This window comes from Amia ocellicauda, chromosome 11 (genome assembly GCF_036373705.1).
Source record: "Amia ocellicauda isolate fAmiCal2 chromosome 11, fAmiCal2.hap1, whole genome shotgun sequence".
In the NCBI taxonomy this organism is placed as follows: Eukaryota; Metazoa; Chordata; class Actinopteri; order Amiiformes; family Amiidae; genus Amia; species Amia ocellicauda.
Window position 1 is genome coordinate 4,149,975 of NC_089860.1, and position 20,268 is coordinate 4,170,242.

At 36.9% G+C, this 20,268-nt stretch overlaps 1 protein-coding gene across 1 annotated transcript in view; it reads right to left on the reverse strand.

Annotated features, from left to right (window-relative positions):
- dnajc18 (DnaJ (Hsp40) homolog, subfamily C, member 18) overlaps positions 1-16,835 on the reverse strand; it is a 29,061-nt gene extending 12,226 nt beyond the window's left edge. Inside the window, exons 1-5 of the mRNA XM_066716416.1 lie at positions 16,416-16,835; positions 14,849-15,005; positions 13,864-14,009; positions 9,597-9,794; positions 9,240-9,352 (exon numbers count right to left, since the gene is read on the reverse strand). Coding sequence (XP_066572513.1) covers positions 9,240-9,352; positions 9,597-9,794; positions 13,864-14,009; positions 14,849-15,005; positions 16,416-16,542 — 741 coding nt within the window. The 5' untranslated portion in view covers positions 16,543-16,835. The remainder of the gene's footprint in view (positions 1-9,239; positions 9,353-9,596; positions 9,795-13,863; positions 14,010-14,848; positions 15,006-16,415) is intronic.
- Positions 16,836-20,268: the final 3,433 nt, after the last annotated feature.

Consider the following 20,268-nt stretch of genomic DNA (forward strand, 5'->3'; position numbering starts at 1 on the left):
GGAAACCGGGGCGCAATGCCCATCCAAAGTGAAGCTGGTACCCAACCAGTTTGATTATTATTCTTTGATCTGATAAACAATTAATATGCTAAAATAATTTATTGAACATTTAGTGCCTTTTAGTCGTATGTATTTATTGTAGGTCACTTACAAAGCTCAAAGTGTCCACCCTATTGGTTCTGAAAACAAGCGACTCTTACTACAACCAATCAAAGAGAGGGCATAGGGCGGCTGCTGCATCAACACTTGATGACTAGCCTATATGATATAGGTTGTTCATGACACGCAGAATTTAGTTATTCTGCGCAAACTTTGACCAATCTGCAGATTCTGGCCAGAATTGTGAAAGTCTGTGACCCATAGAAAACACTAGTATGATTTATTGTATGAATTAATGTAGTTTTCTTTTCCTTTTTGACATAATTCTGGATTCAAAATACATATTATAAAAATCATAAAAAATACGACCGTTATATTATATTATACCTGAATAATTTTCCTGCCTTTATTTCCAATTGTTATAGACATGACGCATTAAGATGGCTAGAAAACGTCAAATGTAGGCTAATAATAATTAATGCCCAAACAAGCGCATTGCAAATAAAACAAACCCCAAAAAAACACAACTTGCGACTCCAAAAATTCAAGGATCTGTAAAATAAACATAAAAAAGAAGGCTGGTAAGTTAATTTTTAAAGCATTCTGCTATGAATAATGGACATGCTGCGATAGTATTTCATTAAAGTGTTACTTTGTTCAAATTCAAAATTGCACTGAATAACAATGTAGCTGAGCTGCAGTGCTGTCACTTTTAATAGAGAAAATGGGTACCAATAATAGCCTGTGTATACACTTTGTACAGGGCTGCTCACTGTATTCGTTTCAAGTACTTAACTTGCTATATTGTCACTAATGCCATAATAATTTAGTTTGTATCAGAAAAAGCTGTAATGATGCGTGCTGTGGCATAGTTTATAATTTTGTATTATAATCATGTGTCATATAATTGATTTATTTCCATTGTTTAATGTCATTATAGGGAAGTAAAATGGTAAAGAATAATTTTACTTAACAAAATGCACCCCCCCAAGCAGATGCACCACCAGAGCGTTCATGCTGCCACCACCCCTGGCAGGTTAAAGTGCAGGAAGCAGGACTTTTGGGTGGTCTATTTTTTTTATTATTATTATTTTTGTTTTTATTTATAAATACTCAAAAGTGTAACTTATTTACTTAACTTAAAAGTATTGCAAAACCATAGCCAAAACACAATGTAAGATTTGAAATAGTTTTATAAGTATTGTGTATACATTGCCTAGGTGTGTTTTCATTATATAATATAATATAATATAATATAATATAATTTTCATTATATTTTTATAAACTGCATATTTTGGCGAATGTAGCAAGCAATCCGGGTACTTTTAACTTTTAAACAATTTTAATGTTAAATAACTTAAAGGGAAACATGCACTGTTCCTATAATTATGTTTTTATGTGTCTATGTGTTGCATCTTATAATGTATAAGTAAGATGTATCTAAATCGTGAAAGATGCATTGTTTTTTTACATCCGCAAAGAAGTCCAAACATAATGTGAATCTAGTGGTTGGTAGTAGTACTGGTACCAACGATACCTAAATGTTGTGGTTCTAATATTGTGGACTCTCGGGAGTGCCATGATTTCTTGCTTGTGCAGTTTGAAAACTGGAGTATCCTGGCTGAGTAGAATGACCAAAAAGTAATGCTACAAGTTTGATTTGGCAAAATGCAGAAAATGTCTAAAATAAATTCAGGCAAAAGAAGCAATACATCCAATTTGATTAAACACACATCCGGACCAGTTTGCAGAAGTCATACAACAGGACTGTAAAATCATTAAGCGTTCTCTTCCATTTGAATAACAATATGAACTACAACATAATTAGTCTGCATGTGAAAACATACAGTCTTGTTCTCTTACAAAAGCTTTATTATTAGTCTGCATGTGAAAATAAATAAATCATACAACTTGATATAGCGCCCCATAACATTTCACAATATCATTTTTTAATTGTCAATAATAATAAATGCAACCTAAACATATGACTGATAGCATACTGTAGTACCTTTCATGTACAGTGAGGGAAAAAAGTATTTGATCCCCTGCTGATTTTGTATGTTTGTCCACTGACACAGAAATGATCAGTCTATAATTTTAACGGTAGATGTATTTTAACAGTGAGAGACAGAATAACAACAAAAAAATCCAGAAAAACGCATTTCAAAAAAGTTATAAATTGATTTGCATGTTAATGAGGGAAATAAGTATTTAATCCCCTACAAATCAGCAAGATTTCTGGCTCCCAGGTGTCTTTTATACAGGTAACGATCTGAGATTAGGAGCACTCCCTTTAAGAGAGTGCTCCTAATCTCAGCTCGTTACCTGTATAAAAGACACCTGTCCACAGAAGCAATCAATCAGATTCCAAACTCTCCACCATGGCCATGACCAAAGAGCTGTCCAAGGATGTCAGGGACAAGATTGTAGACCTACACAAGGCTGGAATGGGCTACAAGACCATCGCCAAGCAGCTTGGTGAGAAGGTGACAACAATTGGTAACACACTACGCCGTGAAGGACTGAAATCCTGCAGCACCCGCAAGGTCCCCCTGCCCAAGAAAGCATATGTACAGGCCCGTCTGAAGTTTGCCAATGAACATCTGAATGATTCAGAGGAGAACTGGGGAAAGTGTTGTGGTCAGATGAGACCAAAATCGAGCTATTTGGCATCAACTCAACTCGCCGTGTTTGGAGGAGGAGGAATGACCCCAAGAACACCATCCCCACCGTCAAACATGGAAGTGGAAACATTATGCTTTGGGGGTGTTTTTCTGCTAAGGAGACAGGACAACTGCACCGCATCAATGGGATGATGGACGGGGTGAGAACCTCCTTCCCTCAGCCAGGGCATTGAAAATGGGTCGTGGATGGGTATTCCAGCATGACAATTGAAGACTCTGTATAGGATGTTGAAGAAAGTGTTTTGTGATAATTATATAATGTTTTATATTAATACTAGCATTAGAAGTAGTTTGTATACAGACTGAGCAGATTAGATTTAGCAGGACAAGTAAAGGGTCAACAAGGTCGATTTGTTAGAGACTCCTGTCAGTAATGAAAGATTACACAGTGCTGAAATAGCCTACAGATGTCTGCTGAGAATTTGTTTATGACTTAATCGTTTCTCAATCGTTTCTGTTAATGAGCGATTGACACTAGGTAAATGACGACCGTGGGATCGCATCTTCCTAGTGCACATCAAAGACGGACATCTGCCTTGGATCCATCACCTCTTCACGGGAAGACAGATCGTAAAACGGACCCGGACCTGCATCTTCTGATTGGATGAACGGTCATAAGATGTTACGTCACTTTCCTATAAAGCTGCACTCATGTTTGTAAACATTAAGTCTCACTGAAGGAATTTTCCTGAACGTGGCGCTTCCGAGCGGCTCGATTAAAGTTCTATTTGCATTATCTCCGCGACTTCTCCACTTATTTCTGAGACGGTTCTACAACAATGACCCAAAACACACAGCCAAGGCAACAAAGGAGTGGCTCAAGAAGAAGCACATTGAGGTCCTGGAGTGGCCTAGCCAGTCTCCAGACCTTAATCCCATAGAAAATCTGTGGAGGGAGCTGAAGGTTCAAGTTGCCAAATGTCAGCCTCGAAACCTTAATGACTTGGAGAGGATTTGCAAAGAGGAGTGGGACAAAATCCCTCCTGAGATGTGTGCAAACCTGGTGGCCAACTACAAGAAACATCTGACCTCTGTGATTGCCAACAAGGGTTTTGCCACCAAGTACTAAGTCGAAGGGGTCAAATACTTATTTCCCTCATTAACATGTAAATCAATTTATAACTTTTTTGAAATGCGTTTTTCTGGATTTTTTTGTTGTTATTCTGTCTCTCACTGTTAAAATACACCTACCATTAAAATTATAGACTGATCATTTCTTTGTTAGTGGGCAAACGTACAAAATCAGCAGGGGATCAAATACTTTTTTCCCCTCACTGTACTATAGTATAACAAATACTACAGTACTACAGTTCTGCAACAAATACTATGGTAGTGTCTTATACTGTAGTATACTGTATTACCTTGTGATGTACTACTGTAGTAATAGCTATAATACAACACATACTGCAGTACACTATTATACCATAATATACAATTATACTACAGTACACTGTTATACTGTGATATACTATAGTACACTATTGAATACTGTAATACCTACCTAATATACTACAGTTCTAGAACACATACTATGGTACAGTGTTGTATACTATAGTATACTGTATTACTTTGTGATGTATTATCAATATTACTACAGTACAACAAATAGTTTATTATAGTATTACACTTTTATACTATAGTATAATGTAGTATCTTGTACTTACTACACTACTATATGTACAGTGAAACAAACTGCTTACTATACATACTTTCACATCCAGACGAAGTTTCTCCAGGAACTTTAGCGTTCTATTTTCCATTGAATTTATTGGGATAAATGATGCTAATGAATTACAATGTTTGTTATTTAGATGTTGTACTGCTAGCGGGATCTAGCGGGAATAACAACAGCGAGTACAAGGTGTACACATTAAAACACCAACTACTGTACTCGTTTTCTGTAATGCATCTCTGAGCACGTTATTAAATGAGCTACTGTACTTGCAGCACACAGCACTGATAGCAGCTGCAGGACAGATGCACTGTGAAATTAGTTTAAGTATTATAATAATAATAATAATAATAATAATAATAATAATAATAATAATAAAGTATACCTGAAAATCAGTGAGAAAGCAAAGTATTAAAATTAACAAAAAAAAACAACAAAAAAAACGTTTCTTGCCAAAAACTAAAAAATAAAAGTTATCATCATATATTTGATAAGGGGAAACATTAACAAACAAATTATTCTCCCTTTACAGGGTTTGTAAGTGTAGTTTTCAAATGGAAAGTTTAAAGTATAGAACAGTGTTGGGGTAAAATTGCCTCCTATGTATTGTATATACCCACTGTATAAGTGTTAGAAAATATAGGAAACTTTCCAGTAAGTTACTAGTTAGGAACTGTGAGTTATTCATTACTTTACTTATTATCTATGTCTTATGCATACTGCTGAAATAGCCTGCAGACCTGTTTGTAATCCCTGCAGCTGTGGCAGACACAAAACATGTTGTTCGTACAGTATGTGCTACACTTTCCCCTTCCCAAAACACAAATATATTATGGGTTACACACATCCTCGGACAATAACATTCCCACGAGGCATGACATGTGCACCTGCTTGTGGGAACACTGCAAAAAAAATTATTTCCCAAACGCATTAGCCAATTATTCATTACTATTATGTTGTGTAACTACGTATCGGGACTGCCCCGTAACTGTTGCTGAAGTTGTTTTTTAGACCGTATAAAGGCTGTGTGAAACTTTCATTAAACGGAAGATAAACGAACGGACTACTTCTGTGTCTGTGCATTTTTCTTCCCGAGTGCTCGTCTCCTGCTGAACAGTCTCCCCTGTAGCTGAAACGCTGACTGGCCTGACTGCCTGATTCACTGGGATCCAAAGGGTTGCTTCAGCTGAAGCGTTGTACCTTAACAAACAGTAAAACATATTACAAATATTGAAGCTTATAGTACAGTATTGTAGTTTAATCCCAACCTAAATTATGAAGCTAAAATTGTAAAGGGATTTACAATTTTAGCATTAGAGAACTCTACTTGTGGTGATGATGAGGGGGCTCCTATTATGGAATTACAGTATACCATAACATTTATATTGCTTTCCGGTTTTGCTTGTTTTCAGATTTAGAATTCAGGTCAACATTTTCACATACACCATGTTCATGTAGTATATTTGTTTTGGTTATTATAATGCAGAAATGCAGTGTAACAAACAACAAATTCTGTTAATATATAACAATGTATTACCTAGGTTATTTTTCCATTTAATGGTTTTGTTCTTTTTGAGTACCTACAGAAGTGTATGTTTTCATTTGACCTTGAAGAAAACATGATCAGAAATATAATTGACAAGCAATCATGTTTTTATTGTAGGTGGGGCAGTCACTTCAGATTGGAGTGTTGGGATGGTATTTATTTTTCAACAACCCATTATACAAAAAACAAGTTACTATTTACCTTGCCAAGACATTCAAACAATCTCACTAACTCACATTACTGTGCATTTGCAAAAGTGAGTAGAATGATCCTATTGATGCAAATGTTGGCATGTACTGGGATCAAAGAGATGGCTGATTTCTTCCCCTTTTTGAATGACAGATTGCTTACTTGCACATATAATTCTTATTGCGCATTAACCTCCTCTGCTGTCGGAAAGGAGACAAGAATAGTTTTTCCACTATCCAGGAAGTTGTGACAAGATATTCTGAAATACTTGTGAAGGAGCATACATGCTGGGATCCACTATGACATCCACTATTATTTGTTTTGTTTTATATTTTACAGTTTTAAAAGTTGCTTATATGATACAATTGGTCTGGAACAGTGGTATACACCATAGCAAAACACAAAAACCATGATGTGCACAGTAACCAAACATTTCCCTTTAACAAAGTCTATAATTTGCTTGTATGCAATATTTGCCTATTCCCATTTGTCATGAAGAATTCTGAGATTTCAGCACAGTACTCGTGTACACTCTGCCGAAGGGTCCATTGGAAGGCACGTAAAGCTCCCCTCAATGCTTCCCAATGGAAGTATCTTGGAAAATGAACAAGATGTGGCAAATGTTCAAATGAGTATTTCAGAGGTTTTTATTAAAGAAAAAACAGATAACATGCCACAGGTTAACAACCGTCCAGTCAAACCCTAAGAGAGATCAGGATAAATGAGGATGAGGTACTACAGGGACTAGCAGAATTAAAAATAAAAATAAAATCACCTGGGCCAGAAGGTATATTTCCAACAGTACTTAAAGAAATTAGGGAAATTATTTATAGGCCGCTAATGCCCCGTTTCCACTGGCAGACGCGTCCGGCCCCGGACTCTTAAATGTGCGTTTCCACTGGCGTCCATCACGCCCACCAAGGAAATACTTCTCTTTCAGAAGCGGAGAGGTGTGCTTGACTTGCAGACAGACAGGGACAATCCACAGAGACAATCAGTAGGAAGGCGAACACGGTTTTGTTAACGTGTGCCCATTTACAAGTTAAATTAATGAATAAATAAATACAGCAGATCTGGGTTTCCCTCTAAAACATTAAGGACTGGTTTAATAAATACGTCCATAAACGCCATGACTGAGACGTGCACACATTAGTAAATTATAACCTGCTATATTGTAGCTGGACGATTCATTGTGAAATGTGTATTTTGTTTCAACTGTAACTTACCCTGGTTAAGGATGTCAGAAAGTAAATTATAAATAATATGGCAAAAAAGTCTGCAGAAAGAGTAATAAGTTTAAGGGAGTCACGTTGTGTATATTAATTACATATATACTAGCACCAATGATGATGATAATAGCAAATATGTATTGTTGCACATGGAAACGTATTCATATGGGAACGTGCTTGTCTGAATATAATGTTGTCTATACACGTTTAGCTCTTCCTAATATTTCTTAACAGAAACGTGGATTTATTACACTGTTTACAATCATGTAAAGCAGAAAGAATAAAAGACACAAAAGTGTTTTCCATGTCAGGCTGTATCGTAGTGTTGTTCTCCGTGTCTGTTTTTAAAACAAAACACTAAACCAAACCTCCTCCCATAAGAGGGGATGGACTTCACAACGGCCTGGTTTTACAAAAAAAGCTCTGGGACGCATCCGGCATGGCATGGCATGGCACGGCACGGCACAGATGCTTATGCCAGTGGAACCGAGGCATGACTAAAATATTCCAAATGACACTTAGAACAGGGGATGTGCCAACCCGACTGGCAGACGGCAAATGTCATACCAATCCACAAGAAAGGGGACAAAACTGAGCCAGGAAATTACAGACCAATCAGTCTCACCTGCATCACTTGTAAAATGCTGAAAACAATTATTAGACAGAATATAGAAGAGCATCTCTTGATCACGACATAATGATCACGAGATAATGTTATCTCTCGCTGTCAGAGAAAACGGAAGCGTTGTCATTTTCAAGAGACAATGCTGTTCGGACAAACACATTCGGTTTTATTTTCAACAAGGCTAATGCAGACAAATTGTTTTATGTCTTTCAATAATTTAAGTGATCCTGAAACTGTAGCAAGCTTCATTACAACACAACTTCTTGGTTAATGTATAGGCTACCCACTGTAAATAGGCTATTTGTAAATAGGCTCATTCTGCATAATGCCACACTTGCAGAAAGGCAATGTGTTGTGGTGTAGCGTGCTGAACACTCTGCTGTGGTGGAGGCACTCAATGAACGCAGTTCGAATCCCAAGTGGGGAGTCAAAATGCATTGGTCACATATGTATTTATTGTTATTACTATATAATGTTTTTACTGTTATTATTATTCCATACAATACAGGGGGTGGAATAAGTCTGTTAACCATTTAGTCCGGTCCGGACCACATTGACTGAGTGGTCTGAATCACTGCACAGTGGGCCCTTTTGATAAGCATGCCATTGTTTGTGTACGGTTTTATACAGTTTTAACTATTACATATATAGTGGTCACAGTCCACTGTACATTTTTCACTTTGATTACTTTGATTAAATACAACTTTATCACATTTGCACGTTTTGTGTTCTCCCCCTCCAGACCCTGTGCAGTTCGATGTTTAATTGAATAGAGTATTTAAAGTATAATTTTTTTCCCCCCCATGTCCTCAACAAGCCACCATAAGATGGAAAACAGGAGACACTTCACACACATCTGTCACAATCTGGAACAAACTATCCAGTGATGCGGTTGAAGCTGAACATTTGGGAACATTTAAAAATAGACTGTATAGTATCCTTGGATCACTTAATTGTTAAATGGTCACCAAACAAGCATGATAGGTCGAAAGGCCTCATTTGTAAACTTTATGTTATGTTCTTTCTTATGTTCTTATGAATTAGGACACACCTTAAGATGGCATGTATACTACTACCATCCCACAAGGGATAGTAATAAGGGAGCACGGGAGCGGTTTGAGAGGTTTTGAACAAATGTACAGTGTGAAAATACAATACAATGCAGTGCCACTATCAAGAAAGATGCAGTCCTTACCTGGCTCCGACTGTCCTCTACTTCCTCATGTCTCCTCTCATTCATTCGGCGACGGCGAGGCTGATAGTAATGAGTGTAAGTTGCCCCTCTATTTGTGTACACATGAATGTTGCCTGTAAATTTACAAGAAAACTGCAGAATTATTTTAATATCCTGAAACCCAATAAACATATCCAGCTAGTTCTACTTTTTGTTTTAAACAAGGCCATGCACGAATAATGCAAGAATGACACTGACAATGACCCGACACAACATATTCAATTCCAATCAAGGATTTTAAAAGTACAGTGATTACAAAAAATGAAATACAACAAAATATATAATTAAAATAAAGTACTTTCAACACAAATCACTGACCTGTGGGGAACCTCCCTCCAAAGAATATATTGAACAGCTCCTCTGGGGAGATGTCTGCTTCAAAATCCCTGTAGAAGTTACGGTGGTGTCTATGGTAAGCAGGATGTGATGCAGTCTCCACTAGTGGCTCATCCCCAAACTGGTCATACTGTTTGCGCTTCTCAGGGTTACTTAGCACAGCATAGGCATTCCCAATCGCTGTAGGGAGAACATCACACACACTGCTTAACTGTGTTTGCCATGCAATACTACATTTTACAACAATGCAATATCTGGTACCCATTTCCACTAGTCACGTTTAGCTGCACCTCAGCGTGGCCGTGCTGTGCCAGGGGGTTTCCACTAGGGCTCAGCTGCACCTCCGCCTGTGCCCGGACTAGTTTCAGGAGGCACAGTTTCGTATATCGTATCGGCTGAGTCCCAAACTGGTCTGGGGCACGTACTGTGATGTCCCAGACGCAGCGCGTCTACATTCTGACAGTGTAACTACAGTAATGGCTGCTGCTCTCGATGGGAGAGATGCGCTAGAAACTTTTCACAAGGAGGAATATGTGTGTTTACCTTGGGAAAGCGATTAATCTGGAGAAGTTATTAATGTACGGTGGGAAAGTGCCACACAGGATTAATTGCTTGGCACAGAAAGACATTTAAGAGTGTTTGAAAAGATCGCGAAAATCCTGCCGGAGAAAGGACTGCAGGACTGCAATACAATGTGCCCTGACGAAATACATTCCTTTATTTGTGAATCACATTCACAATAAAAGCTGATGCACCACATTGATTTGGGACTCTTATTTTGCAACATTGATGAAGCTGCAGGTACAAAGAAAACATGCTAACACTGAATTTGTGGGAAAACTGTTCCAGTAAGTTATGGATCCCAGTGTTGTAGCCGTATTTATATACACATGTATGAGTTTTGCTTTAGAAACTGGCTGTGACTGTCACACTGTATTTTTCATGATATATACAGTGAGGGAAAAAAGTATTTGATCCCCTGTTGATTTTGTACGTTTGCCCACTGACAAAAAAATGATCAGTCTATAATTTTAATGGTAGGTGTATTTTAACAGTGAGAGACAGAATAACAACAAAAAAATCCAGAAAAACGCATTTCAAAAAAGTTATAAATTGATTTGCATGTTAATGACGGAAATAAGTATTTGACCCCTTCGACTTAGTACTTGGTGGCAAAACCCTTGTTGGCAATCACAGAGGTCAGATGTTTCTTGTAGTTGGCCACCAGATTTGCACACATCTCTGCACACATCTCAGGAGGGATTTTGTCCCACTCCTCTTTGCAGATCCTCTCCAAGTCATTAAGGTTTACAGGCTGACGTTTGGCAACTCGAATCTTCAGCTCCCTCCACAGATTTTCTATGGGATTAAGGTCTGGAGACTGGCTAGGCCACTCCAGGACCTTAATGTGCTTCTTCTTGAGCCACTCCTTTGTTGCCTTGGCTGTGTGTTTTGGGTCATTGTCATGCTGGAATACCCATCCACGACCCATTTTCAATGCCCTGGCTGAGGGAAGGAGGTTCTCACCCAAGATTTGATGGTACATGGCCCCATCCATCGTCCCTTTGATGCAGTGCAGTTGTCCTGTCTCCTTAGCAGAAAAACACCCCCAAAGCATAATGTTTCCACCTCCATGTTAGACGGTGGGGATGGTGTTCTTGGGGTCATAGGCAGCATTCCTCCTCCTCCAAACACGGCAAGTTGAGTTGATGCCAAAGAGCTCGAATTTGGTCTCATCTGACCACAACACTTTCACCCAGTTCTCCTCTGAATCATTCAGATGTTCATTGGCAAACTTCAGACGGGCCTGTACATGTGCTTTCTAGAGCAGGGGGACCTTGCGGGCGCTGCAGGATTTCAGTCCTTCATGGCGTAGTGTGTTACCAATTGTTTTCTTGGTGACTATGGTCCCAGCTGCCTTGAGATCATTAACAAGATCCTCCCGTGTAGTTCTAGGCTGATTCCTCACCATTCTCATGATCATTGAAACTCCACGAGGTGAGATCTTGCATGGAGCCCCAGACCGAGGGAGACTTGACAGTTATTTTGTGTTTCTTCCATTTGCGAATAATCGCACCAACTGTTGTCACCTTCTCACCAAGCTGCTTGGCGATGGTCTTGTAGCCCATTCCAGCCTTGTGTAGGTCTACAATCTTGTCCCTGACATCCTTGGACAGCTCTTTGGTCTTGGCCATGGTGGAGAGCTTGGAATCTGATTGATTGATTGCTTCTGAGGACAGGTGTCTTTTATACAGGTAACGAGCTGAGATTAGGAGCACTCCCTTTAAGAGAGATCTTGCTGATTGATGGGGATCAAATACTTATTTCCCTCATTAACATGCAAATCAATTTATAACTTTTTTGAAATGTGTTTTTCTGGATTTTTTTGTTGTTATTCTGTCTCTCACTGTTAAAATACACCTACCATTTATAGACTGATCATTTCTTTGTCAGTGGGCAAACGTACAAAATCAGCAGGGGATCAAATACTTTTTTCCCTCACTGTAGACATGTAGTGGCAACAGGACAGATTTAAACCCAGCGCACTGTATTTAATAATGCAACACAGTTCATTCTCCCACAGATAAATAATAAGGGAGAATATCTAGGATACTTAAATTAAGCTATATTGTCAATGTTAATTGGATCATGATACAGGGAGAAGTAACAAGGTTATTTACGATGCACAGGTAAACAAAATAAGCTAAATTAAATTTTAAGTGATGTAATTTGTTTTATATTTCAATGTGTCCTGGTTTCTACTTTTGAATATCTTGTATAACTTATATTATAAGACTGTTAGATATCATAAAAACATTTCAACCCAAAGTTTATTGCACTTTAATGTTAGCGGTATTTCAGCCTCCAGTTTAAAACACTAAATCCCAGAATGCCTTGTGTCCCAGGATGCATTTTGACCAGTGGAAACGGGGTTATAATGACACGAAAATTGAAATGTTAAGACTGTTACAGGAGGATAACTATAATTAAAACATGAAAGCTGTTATATACATTAAAGGGAACATTTATGTGAATTTATAAAACCACTACAGTATTGAATAGTATAAAGAATGCACTGTGCACTGTGTTTTCTGACACCTTTCTATCAGAACCAGCATTAACTTTTTCAGCAATTTGAGCTACAGTAGCACATCTGTTGGATCGGACCACACGGGCCAGCCTTCGCTCCCCATGTGCATCATGACCCTGTCATGGGTTCACCACTTTTCTTTCCTTGGACGACTTTTGATAGGTACTGACCACTGCAGACTGGGAACACCCCACAAGAGCTGCAGTTTTGGAGATGCTCTGACCGAGTCATATAGCCATCACATTTTGGCCTTTGTCAAAGTCACTCAGATCCTTACTCTTGACCATTTTTCCTGCTTCTAACACATCAACTCTGAGGACAAAATGTTCACTTGTTGCCTAATATATCCCACCCGCTGACAGGTGCCATGATAACAAGATTATAAGTATTATTCACTTCACCTGTCAGTGGTCATAATGTTATGGCTGATCGGTGTATTTTACATTAGATTTTTCACCACAGTCAATTTAATTTGTTGTACAGAAACTAAAATAGCAGTTTACACATGTTTTGGTAAGGCAACTGCACAAAGAATATTGATGCCATGTCCAGAACTTTGCTTTAAATCCCACCATGTTTTTTTCTATTTATTCAGAATCCACATTTGCAATTGGCTAGGAGTTCAGGGGGGCATTCATACCTCCATCCAATGAGTAAGAACATTAAAATGATTACACTGTAGCAAATTGAAGAGTTTCTGTATAACATCCTGCCTTACTAAACTAAGCTAAACATGAATCAATCTTCAAACATGTATACAACATTTACATTAAATGTATAATAGCAATAACTCATGAAGTGTTAGAAATTATAATTTAACCACAAAAGCCCTATGTCTGTGTATATACACATTTTCATATTCATCATTAATTAAATTGTGAATCTCTCTAAGGTTGGTGCTTTAATTTTGACTTAATCTAATATGGCCTCACAGACCACTGGTTGAGAACCACTGAAATATGTAATATAATTTCTACACTGAAAGAGCATCTCAACAAAATACAATGGCATTCTATCCACATTTCATGTATTTATTTTTCTTGTGTGTGATTTTTCCAAAATTCTTCAGCATACCTGATCATGTTGGGAAATTAAGCACTAAGCAAATACCTTTTAAAAAATAATAATACAAAAAAAAAATGTACATGCATGTTTTACCTTTAAATGCATCTGTTGCTCCGGGAGCACAGTTCTTGTCTGGATGGAATTTGAGTGCCAGTTTCCTGTAAGCTTTCTTCAGATCCTCATCACTGGCATGTTTAGTGACACCCAAAATCTCATAGAAGTCCTTACATTTCTTTATCCTGGAAAAAAATTAAATATACTGCATGTTAACAGACTTCTAGTAAACTTACTATATTTACATATTTGACCCAGATAATGAAAAAAAAAAAAAACTAAAATCAAGTTTTTAACTAATCAACCAATGTGTGTGTAAACTACACCTTTCACAGGACACTGTCACAAACTCCTTTACATCATACAAAACATAGTATTGTTGGAAATACTCCTGAGTTGTGACATCAAACTTTGTAAAAGTCTTGGTTTCAGGTAAAGATCAGTGTATTTATCAGGGATTTATCCACACTATGAGTGCCCCAGAGCATGGATTTTTTATTTAAATTTTCCAACTTAACATTACATGTGTTATTGCTATTATTTTTGCTATGCAAATAATATTAACATATAAAATATTAAAATAGTAATATTAACAATAAATTACTTATTTATATACGCAAATATATGTTTCATATATTTAAATGTAGCTTTATTGTGTGTTATAAGGGGGGATAATGGTTTGTTTTGGTAAATTTTAATGTCCATAAGTGCATCCCCATTATATTTCCAGTTACATTTTTAAATTGAGAATCCAGCTCCAGAAAGTCGAGCAGCTAGTCTGAGCACCATGAGAGCAGTCTCTGTTCTGTGAGGCACACTAAGGAGAACTCACAGTGCACTCAAATTCTCAGAGTAATATTTTGAATGGAAGCAATATAGGGTTATACATCTCATGAAAATCAACTACAAAGTGCACTGCTACAGGAATTGTACACTGTTGTCTAAACCCATGGTTTATGTGATTTGAAATTTGTAAACAAATATTTGTTATGTGGCATGTGCCATTTGTTACATGCATCAATACCTGAGAACACCCTGTCGCTGCTCCTCTGTGTAGCTCTTGGCTTCGTCTTTTCCTGATGGAGCTTCATCTTCATCACTCGAACACCTGCTGCAGAACTCGGGCATCTGACTCCCTTCCCCAGCTGTACTCCCATTTCTCACTATAGCATCAATTAAGGCTTCAGAAACAAAGCAAAATAAGTTGCTGAAGGAAAATAAACATTAGTAGTGTGCTTTTCACAGCTTGTTATTTACCCTTATAATTCAATATGTTATCCTACAGGTGTTCCTGTAGCCAGTGAAGTTAAACTAACCAAAGTAATAATTAAGAAAAACAAATTTGGGTCTAATTAAAATAAACAATGAAAACAAATTAGGCCTATTTAAATGTTTTTGTTTCCAATTAACAAGGTTGAAAAACTCTTGCTGCAGGTTTGTTTTGAAAGGTGTTGTGTTTTTTACCCCCCTTGAAGGGGAAAAGGATAATGCAATTACACATTTCAACAGTGGGGCCAAATGGCTCTGATTGGGCTTAGAGCTGAGCTTATGCTCCATTGCAGAACTCTAGTAAAGGATCACAGCTGAAACTGAGCTCAAATTCTGATCCTGCTCTATGTTTAAAACATTAAGCATGTTCAATGTATCTGAATGATACATTAATGTAGAAAAAGAGGTAACTCTAGTAGAGTAGAAAAACAATATAGAGAAAGGTGTAGATATTGGCAAAATACTCTGAATTTTGAGAGGAGATCCAATGAAAATACAAACCACCATTTATATTCACCTCTGCAACAATCACATCATCCCTTCTCTCTCTAGAATAACATCTGGAACCTGCCGACTGGCTTCATGCATGTTGCAATGGGCAGACAATATTTGCTACAAATTCAAATTTATCAGAAACTTTGAGTTTAGTATTTGACATTATAGTACAACCAAGAATGATTCAATGAGTCATCAGAAGGGGATTATACCTGTGGGAAGCACTATCGTGCGAATAGTATTTCTCACCATCATTACTGTGAATAGTTTTTTATCAATACGACATCCCAAAAATAAAACATACTGACAATATCCATACCAATGAAAAATAAACAAACAACCATATAGCTATGTTATTTTCATTACGTATAACACTTTGTTAATTCTAAAATAGCGCTGCGACTGTACATATCAGTTTATATTTCCATATACAATATATCATCTACTGTTGTCATGGTCCAATTGTGAAATTGCATAAACAAAAACAATACATTTCATAACTAAATATATCACTAGTATTAGATCCTCCAAAAACGCTTCCTGAGGACACTACTAGATTCGTTAACACGTTGTTTGCTGTACATATTTGTAGTTCAGATATAATGCATGTCATAGTGATGTGTTCTTTAAAATATAGTTCAAAGCTTAAGTTGTAACACTCACAAATTACTTAGTACAAGTCACAAGTAATGAGATAATTGTTCCTGGAAATATATATGTAAAGACCGTGTACGTTGTGGTATGAACCAGCATTATGTAACAGGTAAGAATCCCAGCGTTTCAGAATCTATTTAAACCTCCAACATGGTCCCGGCGCGGTGAGTTACCTCTGGCTCTGGTGCTGGGGTGCACTTTCTGGGCTTCGTTTAACAAGTGAAGCGCCTTCTCTCTTCGCCCGGAGCGCAAACACAGCTTGGCCTTCTCTATTAACCGGTCCGATTCCTCTTTTTCCATTTTTTCTCTCACGACCCCCCAGTTCCTAATAAGCACCTAGTTCGCTATGAGTGGCGGGGGTAATTACGGTAATGTTTTCATCCAGAAGACTGATAATTTTGCATTATAAATGTATCCTACTTCTCTCCATTCTGGCTAGTCATTAGCGGGTATAAGGTACTTATTTATCTAACTCTGAATTAGTCAAACAAAACGAAAACAAGATCCTTTATTACAAGGAGAAATCTAACACCTACTGCAGGAAGATTTCACATTTACTCTAGATCTACAGGAACCGGAACTAGTTCCAATGCTATAGGAACCACGTCCTGTCGACGTAAGCCTATCGCAAAACAACCCGTCGATAGATGGCCAAATCGGAGGATCTGTAGAATCAGAACTACATCAAGATAAAAACTGTTAAAACCAATGAGCCTTTATGGAAAAACTTAGGTCGCCAATTTGTAGCGCAGATTTCCGCAGTTCTGCACAGATTTGCAGAATCCCACTGATTCCATTGGTGGAGCTGCGCAGAGTTGCAGAAAAACAGTGGTCCCATTGGTGGAGCCGCGCAGATGCTGCGGGAAGTTGCGTTGCAGCAACGCAACCATTGTGTGTGTGTGTGTGTGTGTGTTTTCATTTTTCATAAAAAAAAGTTCTAACAATATTTGATTTGATTTTATTCGTTCGATGTTTAATTTAATAAAATGTAGCGGGATTTTTAAACGTTAACTATTATATCAAAAATGACATTGAAGCAGAAGAATTCGAATTAGACCCCAGTAATGAAACAGAATCTTTGTGGGATAAACTTTTGAAGAAGAGATCCGGAGGATTAGTGGTATGAGTGTGTTACAGACCACCCAACTCAGATATTCAACAAGATGTTGCATTGTACAGTATAATCAGGACTGCATGTAGCAAGGATGTGGCTGTTAGAATGGGGGATTTCAATTTCCCAAACATAGACTGGGAAAGCCCATTTGGGACTACAGAAGCAGAAATAGAAATGGTTGAAATGGTAAATGACTGCTTTCTAACTCAATTTGTCAGGGAACCAACCAGGGAGAGTGCATGCATTGATTTGATCTTTCCCAATGCCCAAAATACAGTCAGAAGGACACTTGTTAGTGAACCAATGGCAAACTGTGATCACAATATAGTTATCTTTTGAGGCATTCTTTCAAAAACAAGGACCAAGTCTAAAACAATGGTCTACAATTTTAGAAAAGCAAACCTTGAAGGTATGAGGCGGCACCTAGAAGAGGTAGACTGGAGCACACTGGATTCAGTTGAAAATGGATGGTTATATTTTAAGAATATACTACTTGAGCCTCAAGAGCAATTTGTACCAAAACTTAGCAAATTGAGGACCAAAAAACATTGGCCAAAATGGTTTAATAGAAGTATGCAAAAAATATCAACAGGAAGAAAATGTTGTATAGTGCATACAAAAGGGATGGAGACAAAACAAAATACATAGAATATGTTGAGCTGCAAAGAGATCTTAAGAAAGCAATCAGGAAAGCAAAGAGGGAAATAGAAAGAAACATAGCTCTTGGAGCTAAAACTAATGCAAAGAGCTTTGTGATTGTGATTGTGATTGGCCAAAACATTCGAAACGTCTCAGCAAGGAGGTTTAAGATTATTTACATTTTACTGTACTATACCAATGTAAGATTTGAGAAATTACTTTTCTGAGACTGAGAATGTAAAAAGGCAAGTCAGTAGTGGGGATATACCATATATATATATATATATATATATATATATATATATATATATATATATATATATATATATATATATATATATATATGTTATCACAATAAAAGACCCTTAACAGTGTGGAGTACTGTGTGTAGATGAGTGGAAAACAAATCCTAATTTAAGTGCACGAAAACTCTGAGGCACTCACACAACAAAGTATGATCAATGTTTAAGAGGTTGTAGACTTTCTATAACCACTACATATGTAACATGTTTTAAATATTTGTCAATGATTTTCAAATTCCAACCATCTATTTCTTCTCTCAGAGGAAATCATGTTATGGCATAATGAACAGATCTTTATATTAGAAATCTACTTCGATTCCTGGAACTTCTGAAGATTGTGTGTGGGATGACTGGAAGTAGCATTAATCTAGCTACAACAAGGAAACAAACACTATCATGTATTGCCATAGGTTAATAAATGCTTTATCTCTTCACTGGTGAGTCAGCTGTGATGTGGATTGTGACTTCCAGTGAAAATTCTAGGCCAGTTTAACCAGGCAAGTGTATTGCGTCATTCACACCAAGCAGACAGTATTATCATATGTATACTTAAAGCCTACCTGTATTGGTCAGTTAATGTTTTAAATGAATTAACAGTATTTTTCTTTCCTCTTAATATTTAATGAATGTGTGTTAATGGTGTTGAATTAGTTACAGATACAATTGGGAAAAAACTTGACATGAGTCATTATTCTTCTTAAGCATTTTCCAGCACCTTAAATATATTTTAAATAGTTTTAAAAGGTGTATGAGGAAGGAGATGTGTGTCATTCAGGTTTTTATTTTTTTTATTTTTTTATATATTCACTGTGCGTGCTTAGTCATTTGCTTTCAAAATCTGACCCATGATTCAGAAGTTTTCATATTGTCTAGACATTATATATATATATATATATATATATATATATATATATATATATATATATATATAGATAGATAGATAGATAGATAGATAGATAGATAGATATTATATAAAATATAATAAACGAGTATAAATGCAGTGTTTCCTGATGTTGCATATTATAGTACAGAAAACATACATTTAATGAAAAACATCAGTAATGTCTTCAGCACTGGAAAGAAAAATGTTTCTGCTCTTTAAACTGAGATACATTTTATAGTTAATATCCCTGCCAACGTAGGCGGAGCACTGGCATATCGGCAGTTCATCGCAGACCAAAGAGGGTGTAGGGCCGACGTTGGTACAACTTTATGTTTCATAGTTAAAAACGTCAAAAGTCAAATTAAATTAGGATCAAAGATAATCCATTCCCAATGTTTAAAGTTTACGTGTACACACAGTCATGGACAGTTGGAACCGCCCAGGCTCATCAATATGCGGAAGGGTCTGATGGGAAATGGACCCCTGAACTGTAAATACTTGTTCTTTTACTGTTAAAATGTGAGTTCACCACTTTTTGTGTTCTGTGGTCTGTTTCCCTTTGTGTTGCATTCACTTATATGTTGATTTCCTTTTCTCCCCTGAGTATCTGTTCGTGCCGGAGTTGCTCCTTATTATTCTGTATGGTGGCAGTTCTTTCACCTGCCAGTTCTGCTTTTTACATTCACTCTATTTCGAAAGTATTTTACATTTACAGAGATTAAACATTCAAAATGTTAATACTTCAAATTCAAATTTTTAAAATCAATTCTAAAATCACTTAAAACTTTTTAAAATCTTAACGTGATTTAAAGTAAACCAAAATATACATGAACCAAAGTATACAGTGCATCCGGAAAGTATTCACAGCGCTTCACTTTTTCCACATTTTGTTATGTTACAGCCTTATTCCAAAATGGATTAAATTCATTATTTTCCTCAAAATTCTACAAACAATACCCTATAATGACAACGTGAAAGAAGTTTGTTTGAAATCTTTGCAAATTTATTAAAAATAAAAACCAATAAAAGCACATGTACATAAGTATTCACAGCCTTTGCTCAATACTTTGTTGAAGCACCTTTGGCAC